The sequence below is a fragment of the Triticum dicoccoides genome, chromosome 4B, assembly GCF_002162155.2.
Source record: "Triticum dicoccoides isolate Atlit2015 ecotype Zavitan chromosome 4B, WEW_v2.0, whole genome shotgun sequence".
NCBI lineage: Eukaryota > Viridiplantae > Streptophyta > Magnoliopsida > Poales > Poaceae > Triticum > Triticum dicoccoides.
Genome location: NC_041387.1, coordinates 616,992,706 through 617,003,458, shown reverse-complemented (window position 1 = coordinate 617,003,458; position 10,753 = coordinate 616,992,706). Strand labels below are relative to the sequence as shown.

At 44.4% G+C, this 10,753-nt stretch overlaps 1 protein-coding gene across 1 annotated transcript; it reads left to right on the top strand.

The window, feature by feature from the left end:
* The first annotated feature begins 6 nt into the window (after window positions 1–6).
* Window positions 7–3,208, top strand: LOC119291789 (cell wall protein AWA1-like). The gene is made up of 3 exons (XM_037570595.1): window positions 7–155; window positions 279–399; window positions 578–3,208. Exons 1-3 carry the CDS (start codon window positions 9–11, stop codon window positions 2,884–2,886), a joined length of 2,577 nt encoding a protein of 858 aa, XP_037426492.1. The 5' UTR covers window positions 7–8; the 3' UTR covers window positions 2,887–3,208.
* The last annotated feature ends 7,545 nt before the right edge of the window (window positions 3,209–10,753 follow it).

Below are 10,753 nucleotides of genomic sequence, written 5' to 3'. Positions count from 1 at the left end.
CCACCGCCATGCGCATCCGGCGCTACGCCGCGCGCCTGCTCGCCAACTCGGCCCCCGCTGCCGCCTCCGCGGCCCCGCCCCAGCCCGCGCCCTGGCTCCACGCCGCCGCCGACGACTGCGCCATCTGCGAGCTCACCCGCGGCTCCGACCCGCAGGTACTTACCCCCCCTCTCTCCCCCATCCGCATTACATCGCCCCGGCCTATGGGGAAAGTGGCGATTTTGACTCGGCTGGAACGGGGGTCCTTACGGTCGGTTGTGTGTTCCGCGGAATCGCAGGTTGCTCCGGACGGGGTTAAGCACAAGGGGCACATTGCCGGCCTGGAGCCGGACGGCGAGCTGCTCAAGAGCGACGAGGACCACCGCGCCCGCCTACCTCAGCGACCTCCTGTCCTGGAAGGTGCGTGCGTTCTACGCTGCCACACCCTACTGCCCTAGGGGGTCACTTCACTACTTAAAACGTGTAGCTTGCTTCTATTCTTGAAACAAGAATGCTTGGCTTTTCATTCAAAAAAATGATTGGCTTGCTACGAATGTTTGAAATATTTGTTCTTTTGGTGTTTTACAAATGATTCCAGCTCAAGAATGCGAGGTAGACCATGACATCTCTGTGAGTAAAGGTTCTGCGAGTCCGGAAGCTATGGAGGAGACTACTCTTGTCATGGAAGCTGCTACTGAGCCGGTAGTTATGGAAGGAGCCCATGTTGTTGATGAAGCTACTGCTGAGCAGGAGGTTGGAGTGGCAACTCCTCTTGCGAATGGCTCTGTCACCAACCCGGAGGTTACTGGGGGAGCTTCTCTTGTGATTGTGAGTGGATCGATCACTGAGACAGAAGTTATGAGTGGAGTTTCTCTTGCTAATGAAGCTGTTGGGGGGCGAGAAGTTTCAACGGGAGTTTCTCTTGTGAGTGGATCGATTGCCGAGCCAGAAGTTATAAGTGGAGCTTCTCTCGCCGATGAAGCTGTTGCTGAGACAGAAGTTTCAGGGGGACTTTGTCTTGTGAGTGAAGCTGCAACTGAGGCAGCAGATGTAGCCACCTCATCAGGAATTACAACCGGGGCTCCCCTTGACAACAAAGGCGTTGCAGATCCAGATACTGAAATGGGAGCTCCTACCATCCATTTATCTGCTTATGAAGCTGCAACTGAGGCAGCAGATGTAGCCATGGCGTTGGAAGTTACAACTGGAGCTCCCCTTGACAACAAAGGTGTCGCAGAGCAAGATATTGAAATGGGCGCTTCTCCTGTTGACGAATCTGCTTCTGAAGCTGCAACTGAGGCGGCAGATTTAGTCACCACACCAGGAGCTCCCCTCGACAACCAAGGTGTTGCAGAGCCAGATATTAAAATGGGAGCTTCTCCTGTCAATGAATGTGCTGCTAAAACTGCAACTGAGGCTGCAGATGTAGTCGCCGCTCTGAGAGTGACAACTGTAGCTTCCTTTGACAACAAAGGTGTTGCACAGCCAGATATTAAAATGGAAGCTTCTCCTGCCAATGATTCTGCTGCTGAAATGGCTTTTGTACACTCAGGTTCCCTTGTTACTGAAGCTGCAATTCATCCAGGACTACCAGAAAGAGTTTCTCTTGCTAATGGAGCTGCTACTGAGCGAGAGGCTTCAGAGGCAGGTTCACTTGTGAGTGAACCTGCAGCTGAGGCAGCAGATGTAGTCACCGCATTGGAAGTTACAACTGGAGCTCCCCTTGACAATGAAGGCACTGCAGAACCAGAAATTAAAATTGGACCTTCTTTTGCGAATGAATCTACTGCTGAAATGGATTCAGTACTGTTAGGTTCACTTGTTACTGAAGCTACAACTCATCCTGGACTTATAGGAAGAGTTTCTCTTGTCACTGAGACAGGAGTTACAGGAGGTGCTAACCTCGACACTGAAGTTTCCATAGAACCAGAAGATACAGGTCGTCCTTCTCTTTTAAATGAATCTACCGAATTGGAAATTACACGGGGAGTTTCTATTGCTACCGATGCTGCTTCAGAACCAGAAGTTACTGGCCAAGCTTGTAGTGGAGATGGTGATGCTGCTTTAAATGAGCCAGAAACTCTTGACTGCGATTTGGATAGTGCCAATGTGCAGATTGAAAATGCAGGAGAGTCTGTTGCCACCGAAGTGCAACCTTCTAGAGACGACAAGGGAGATGTTGGTTATGTGAATGCCATGAGCACTTGTCCTGTTACAGACAAGAGTCTAGCTTTTGATGAAGTAATACCACAGGATGACGCACCCGGTGTTTCATGTGCATCAGGCGTAGTTGTTAGAAGTGTTGGTAAATCAGGGAGATCTGATGTCATATGTTATGCTAGGCGCAGAGGTAAAAGAAAGCTGGATATGGAAGAAACAAAGACAGACCAACTTGAAATGGGTGATGGTGACATCTATGGTCGTGAGGAAAAGGCGACATTTGACATAACTGTTCCTTGTGAGAGTGCGATGTCGACCGCTGAATCTGCAGACATTAAACTCGCCGACATAAAGAGAGGTCTTGTGGACAATTCAGCCTCAAGCAAGGGTAAAAAGCGGAAGGGACGATTTGAATGTGACATTGACTACTGCCACATGACATTCAAGAAAAGAGCCGAACTTTCTGTCCACAAGAAGAACATGTGCACGATCAAGTCATGCGGCAAACATTTTCGATCCCACAAGTATCTGAGACGCCACCAGAGCATTCACAACGAGGAGGCACCTTACAAGTGTCCATGGGAAGGTTGCAGTATGGCTTTCAAGTGGACATGGGCTCTGGCTGATCATTTCCAAGTTCATACAGGGGAAAAGCCCTATAAATGCAGGACGCCTGGGTGTAGCAAGATATATAAGTATGTTTCAGACTTTACCCGGCATAGGATGAGGTGCAAAGCGCAGAGGTAAAATCTTGCTCAACATTGCAGAGTTAGGATAGGAGTAAAGCCCGTGCTTGCCACTGTAGATGGTTTTATTATTTGTTGGAAGTTCCTTGGGCCAATTGTTCTGAGTTCTGACAACTTACAGCGGGATTGTTGTTTCTTTATTGGAGAAAAAATGTCACAATCTTTAGTTTAGAAGCTTTAACTATGCTTTTCTCTAACATCGGTGTACATTTCCAAAAGCTGTTTGATAAGATCCACAGTGTTTGTTTCTTACAGTGGTGATGTCTGTTCTTCACAGGGGTGATATATCAAATCCAAGAGTTGTAAATAAGAAGTTGTTTTTATTCTGTTTCAGGATACTACTCCAATGCCTATGCATTTACAGATTTGCATGCTTGAACATTTGCTGCAAAATACAAGATGGCCTGTTTATTTTGCTGCGTTATTCACCTATACTAGAAGGGTTGGGCGCGCTTTGCTGTGCCATTGGTGTTGTTGGGTTTTCGTATTTTTGTACTCCCTCTGTTTCAAAATTTACGGTGATTAGTTTTTTGAAAAGTCAAACCTCTTTAAGATTTGACCAAATTTGTAGAGAAATATATCGATATCCATAATATCAAATCGGTATCACTAGATTCATCATGAAATCATTTTTTCATATTTTATATAATTAGTATTGTGGGAGTCGATAATTTTGGCTCTGAACTTGGTCAAACTTAAAGAAATTTGACTTTTGACAAAATGAATACAGCTTATATTTTGGAACTGAGGCAATATTTGGTTTGGCGAGTGGGAGAGATGATGGGAGTGTGTTTTCTTTTTTACTTATAAATGCGGTGTTTTGGTGGGTCTTTCGCGGTGTGTTTCTGTGTTATCTGCTAATCAACCCATAATTGTATGGGGAAATTTTCTCGGTTCGCATGTACTATATTGGTGCTATAGTATCATATGTTGGCGCTTATTTTTTCTAGGTTATGACAGGTCGTACGGGATTGATACGTTTTTATATTCCGGTTGCTGCCGTTTGATTTGAGAAATCGTTGATCTAGTCAAAATATGAACCAATTCTAAAATTGAATATCTTAATCGAACGGGAGAGCTTCAAAATTAAGGAGCATAGTAAATTAAAAGAATTGCATTAGAGAACTCCTTGAGAAATTGTTGACACAGTCAAAATCGAGTGACCCAATTTTAACTGGAGACCTCAATTGAATGTGAGGCCTTAAAAAATTAGGGAGCATAGTGCTATAGAGGATTGAGCCATATAGTTATCTTCCTGGATGTCTAATACGCCATGAAGTTGTTCAATCATTAACTGCTGCAATGCTTGCACTTCCATGAAGAGCTTTGAAAATAGGTACTGTGCACGTCTATTTATCTATTTAAAGTGCTTCTTCTGTGCGTTTCTAGAAGAAAAACATTTAAAGTGCTTCTTCTGTGCGTTTCTAGAAGAAAAACGATACGTAAATCATAAAGCACTGGATGATATCAACCAAACTGGTAATGACTGCAACAAGAATACACGCCCTTTCATATGGTAAAGCACAGCAGCACAGGAGTAGTTTCTTAGATTATTTGTTCGTTGAAATTAGAATTTGTCCTGTTCTCTGACTGGGTGTGTCCACTGTTAAGGCTTTGATACTCGCGGCACCTTTGATCCCACCCGATTTCATTCCTTGTGTTGGGAACATGTTCTAAATTTGCTTTGACACATAAACTATTTCTTTTGCCTTGCTAGCAATGTAGTAGAAATGAACATGTACTAAATCTGTTTTTTCTGCTTTACAATTATCAGTGATCTTCCTGGCTTCTACATAAAGGTAAAATTTAATTCATTTGGGAGATTTCAACTAGCTTGGAAAAGGCAAAACCATGTGCTTAAGCTTCAGCATTCCGCAGTACATAAATGCATCCTGTGATATTTTTTGTATTGATTGCCAAAGAAAAACCTAACCCCATTTGAGCTTCTGGACCCTGTAGTGGTTACCTATATGTCACTGATGGTATTATCTACCTTCCCTGCCCAGTTCGACATTTGGTTTCTCATACAGGGAGCTGTTTCCTTTTTTGCCAAAATATACAGGGAGCTGTTAATAAGCTGCAACTGATGCGATGGAACGAGCGCCTGTTTTCTTGTTTGTTTAGTACTTAGCCATAAAAGGAACTGCTTCCTATATCGAATCAAAAGGAGCGAAGTAGCATAACTGGAAAAATGGATAGACAGGGGTCCCTGACAGATGTTACCATATATTATTGCATCACAACATAGGCAAGTATCTCTGACAGATGTGAGCATATATTCTTGCATCTCCAGATGATCTTGGATAGCTTGCATATGCATATTTAGTTATTTACTCAAGGATCATTGATTTATGTTATAGGCTGCAGTCATGCTTGCATTAGCATCAGTTCATGCTATGTGACTGTTCTTTTTGGTTGACCCATGGTCTCTGTGTGATGTTTCATAATAATCCAGAGCTAATTAGGGCACGGGTTCATGTCTCATGACCTATTCACTATCCACAGTAATTCAGAGCTGTAGATATAGACTGGGCGGTGAGAACTAGCTTGTCCTTTACTCCTTTTGTATTTTGGATTGAACACTTGACCTCAAAATAATATCACTTTGATTAACAAATCATGTGATAGTTTTTTGTATTGATTGCAAAAGAAAAAACAAATGCCATTTGGGCTTCTGGGGCATGGAGTAGAGTTACCTCTATACCACTGATGATATTAACCACCTTCCCTGCCCAGCTTGATATTTGGTTTCTCATACAGGGAGTCGTTAATAAGCTGCAACTGATGAGACGGAACATTATTTTCTTGTTTGTTTAAGCATGTAACTACAGGAAGAAACTGTTTTGTGAATATCGGTATCGGATAGAAATGAGCGAAGTAGCGTTACTGGGGAAATGGATAGGAAGGTGTCTCTGACAGGCGTTCGCATATATTCTTTGCATCTCAAGATGATCTGGTACACAAATTTTCTTTCTTCTTTTGGGGTATGATGATTTTGATAGATGAGCAACCTATATGAGAATTAGTATGTTCGTGATTTTGATTATCATGATGATCGTCAGGTGCCAATGTATCTTTTGGATGCGGTTTTTTTCTAAAATAGAAGTGAAAGACTTGCGTGTCATAAAGCTGTATGTTTGTTACTTTGTCGGTATTACGTGCATATATACTCAAGCTGCGGTGCGACCAGCAGTTGGGGTGATGAGTCACTCTCTTGTTTAGCCTGGGTACTGGCTTTATGTTATACTCCCTCCGTTCCGAAATGTAAGTCTTTTTAGAGATTTCAATAAAAGACTACATACAGAGCAAAATGAGTGAATCTACACTCTAAAATATGTCTATATACATTCGTATGTAGTCCATAGTAGAATCACTAAAAAGACTTATATTTAGGAACGGTGGGAGTATTAGCTATGTCCGTGCAAGGGAGAAAAGTATTCCAAATGCCCTCGATAAACATGTTCAAGACCCCACAGGTCCACGTCCATTCTTTGAAAGTGGGAACATGAGGAAAAGAGGGTGGATAGGGGATAGAAGATCGACAAGTAGAATAATATACCTTGCTTTACTATCATTCCTAACAAAATGAGCTATATAAAAAATTGTACAGTATTCTAAATAAGTGTATAGCTACAAAGAAAAATGATCATAGTAGAATGCATACATTATCTAGCCAACCATTTTGTAATGGGGTCCATCTAGATCTCAGTTGACTGAGACTTCGCTATGTCTCAGTCAAATGACGTCATCCTTGTACATATCGTCCTGTACGATCGTAGTTTCTGATCGCTGGTTTGTGATGTTTGCTTGTTGGGCTTGTTTGTGGGCTCGGTTGTCCTTTGTCTGCTGTTTTCTGTGATGGGCTTTACTGGTTTGGGCTGGTTTGCATCATTAATGTTTTTCAGGTTGTCGTGCATTGGCTGAGGTAAGATTAGCTGTTCGTGCAGCTGATTCTTAAAAAAAAAAAACTGTTCGTGCAGCTTGTGCGTGTTGGTGTTGTGTTCTCTCTCTTTTTTTTTGCTGTTTAAGTCTTTTTTTTCTCCAGTTCCTTAAAAGTAGAAATGACAGGCATGCAAATTGCACGTGGTAGACGGACATGCTATTGACATGTGTATAACCCCATTGGCACTACTTTTTCTCTACTACCTAAAAGAAACATAACGTTTCGTCTCCCCTCTTACGTCGTCCATCCCTTCGTCCTCCCCCCTCTTACGATATCCCCACCCCTTCGTCGATTTTCCTCCTCTTCCCGGTTTTCTATTTAGATCGGTTTTCATCTGGCCGGACAAACCAGGATCAATCTTTGGTAACAACAATAAATTCCCGTATTCTTCTCTTCCTTATGCAATCAATTCACGTCATTTGGATCGGTTTTCATCTGGCCGGACAAACCAGGATCAATCTTTGGTAACAGCAATAAATTCCTGTATTCTTCTCTTCCTTATGCAATCAATTCACGTCAAATCACAGATTGCATTCTTCTCTTCCTTATCGTTGCTTCCTTTTCTAGTATGTATTCATTTTTACTGCCCATAAAAATATCCTCCTTCCTTTCCTGATTTCCTCTTATTATCCGAATATCTTGTACGCAATATCTTACCTACGCTGCTGCTGGGATTCCGCACAGACCGCGCTACGAGGCCACCATCCTCCTCGACGAGAAAAGGCCGGAGCACCGTGACATGGAAGATCGCGACGCTGGCAGTACTCGCCTCATGTCTGCGCCAGCAATGGAGAACACATGAAGCCCAGACCCACGTCGTCTCTGTGCAGCTACATTGACTGCCGCCGCCGAGCCCTTTTCCCAACGTCGTCGCCCCGAGCAGCACTGCCGAACCCTCCCCACGAGCGTCTTCCACAGTTTCATTATTGGACGGGCGGAATCAGCCTCATGCCCTATTCCATCCCGGCCTAGAACCATCGCCGAGCCTTTTTCATCAACCGAGCCACCGCAGGACGGGAAGAGAGGCAGCGAACGGCGCAACAAAGGTCAACAGTGATGCTGCGAGGCCTGGTCAGTTAAATTCTTTCAAAATTTGCAAATGCTTTTCTGTTTATAATTTTCAGTTAATTTTCTTGTCTGCTTAGTTGCCATATTTGACATACATTTTCCGTGGTATAGTTACGAGGATCTTCTACAGGCAATCCCCTGATGGGGAGCTAGCGTGCATGATGCAGTTATCTTCATTGCTGCTATGTTCCTCTTTCTCTCTGTTAGGGTCATCCAACGAATATATTTGCCATATTTCTCATGAAAATCAGGCGCTCAATACACACTGATTAATCTTTATATTTTATTCGTGCTGCAGAAAATGTAAATCAATTGCGAGCTAGAAGGGACTCATCATTCTGAGAGTCTGGTTGTACTCTTAGTCAGGTTGGAAATTTGTTCCAATATCCTGGGAAGACTATCAATATGTATTAGGGAAACGTTTATAAACGGACGACCGGCGTAAGCTTCCGCCGGTCCACGTCACTCGCGATACAAAAAGCTAGTAGGACCAGGCACCCATACCTAATCGCATTGCCTGAAGCATCTCGTCCACCCAGACCTTATCCACATTGCTCAAAGGCATCGCCGCTTCCCTTTCTGCCTCATCTCTCTTCCCCACGGGGAATCCGCCATTAATCCCCACATATCAAGCTTTTGTGTCTCCGTCTCTCCTCTCATGCAGCAGTCTGCCATGGATTCCAAGGAGAGCGAGCTCGGTCTGCGGTAGTCCACCATCGAGCACATCAAGGGGAGTTCGCGGCCACGGCGTGCTACATTCGATGACGGTCAGATGCTGGGACCGGCCATGAGGAAGGCTACAACCACGGGTTGAAGGTGCTGGAACAACCGCTCACGGTGACCGGCGACGGAGATGGTGGTATTTTTTTGCTAGAATGAGTGTGTTTGTTTCTGCAACCAGCCCCAATTTTGCTACCACCATCTTCAGATTTTGCTGGAACCAGCCCATTTTTTTTGCTACAATGGCTTTGTTTTTGCTGGAATTATCACCTGTGTTGCTACTACTATCTCAGTAGTGCTGGACTAGCCCCAATTTTGCTACCACCGACTTCGATTTGTGCTGGAACCAACAATCTTTTTTGTTACCACTATATTTTTGTTTTGCCGGAACCGGCTCCAATTCTGCTCTCACCGGCTTTGATTTTTGTTGGAACTAGCAATTTTTTTTGCTACATCCAGCATCATTTTTTGCTGGAACTAGTCGACTGTCGGCTACGACGTTGGCGCAACGGAGCTACAACCAAGGTGGAAAAATGCTACAACCGGTGCATAAATTTGCTACAGGTGGCATTTTTAATTGCTGGAACTAGTCTAGCGTCGGCGCGACGGAGCTCTGTAGGCCGGCGAGCGCGGGCGGCCGGGGCGACGAGCACAGGTGCGCTGTTGGCCGACAAGCACAGGAAGCCAAGGACGAGCACCGGCAGCGATGAGCGCGGAGTCCGCCATGGATGGGAATTGCTGGTCAACGCAGAGCCAGATGCGAAAGGAGAGGCAATGATGTGGAAAAATTAACGGTTGGTTGTGGCCTAATCCTACGACTGGGGGCGGACCGGCCGAAATTTCGGCCGGTGCGCCGACGCCTAGCAGTTGCCTATGTATTATGTATATATTTATACTCCCATTCTTTTGCCCGTAGTATACACTATCTGGGCTCTCCCAAACCAAAGATACAATCTAGACATGTAATAATACAGTTGGGTCATGGAGAGAACAAACGTCAAGAGACATTATCTGAGCTCTCCCGTCAAGAGAACAAACCATGGTTATATGGATCCAGTTCTCACAAACTTCTCAAAGGTCCGCGGAAGATTGATTGATTGTTATCTTTGTGATTATTACACATCATCAGTTATGTATCGAAAAGTAGAAGCACCCCTTGATCAATGTAACACGAAGAATATTTTTATGAGTTGCATGTAATTATAACAAAGAAAATTTGGCCGATGGAGAAAAAAAGGGAGGTTGAAATGGTAAATGTCTGCAAACAAGAAGTATGTGGCGATGGACATTTTCTGATAGCTGGTTATTTGTTTTCACAAGTTCTTTATTTTCCCGTGGCAACGCACGGGCAGTTACCTAGTAAAAAGAAAAAAAAAGTTAAGTTGCACATGGACAGTGGACGTGCAAGCGCATGGCCGGAGTACATGCAACTGTGTACGGACCACGCATGTGCTAATCAAGTGGCAACATTTTCCCAAAAGAAATCGAAAACACCACCATTTAGAAAACGAAAATAACACAAATCAATAACAGAAAAATAAAAATAGAAAGGAAAACAAATGGTAGAGAAATGAATAAAGAAAAGTAAACCGGGCCGCCCAAGCACTCAGCTCCCCGCCCCGCCCGCACCCTAGTTATACCCTGGCTAATGCCGCTTCGAATTGCATGTGGACTACAACATATGCGGTCGCACACGGGGCGACGTGCAACTGGGTGGCACGTTTGAAAAATAAAAAACAACACTATTTAGAATAGATAAAAAACCTACAAAAACAAAAATAAATTTAAAAGTAGAAAAATAGAAATAGTGGTAGACATGCATTTGCAGTCGGCTGCGACACTTGCAGTTGCCGGGATGTTGTCAGGCTTGCAACTGGCCCGCCCCCTCTACAGGCGCCCCCTCCGACAGAAAAAAAAGTCCAGTGCGGTCCGGTTACAAGACATGCAGTTGCGGTCGGGTTACATGACATGCAGTTGCGGTCGGGTGCGACACTTGCAGTTGCATGCCTAGTGTTGAACATGCAACTGGCCCGCCCCCTCCCCCCTCCCCTCTCCGACAAAACAAATGTCCAATTGGAACCATGTTCGGGGACATGCAGTTGCAGCCAGGTGCAACGCTTGTAGTTGCGGGGCTGTT

Coding starts and splice junctions, on each gene's coding strand:
- LOC119291789 (XM_037570595.1), top strand. CDS start 9: ATGCGCATCCGGCGCTACGCCGCGCGCCTGCTCGCCAACTCGGCCCCC. Junction 156..278: donor CCCGCGGCTCCGACCCGCAG/GTACTTACCCCC, acceptor GCGGAATCGCAG/GTTGCTCCGGACGGGGTTAA. Junction 400..577: donor GCGACCTCCTGTCCTGGAAG/GTGCGTGCGTTC, acceptor AAATGATTCCAG/CTCAAGAATGCGAGGTAGAC.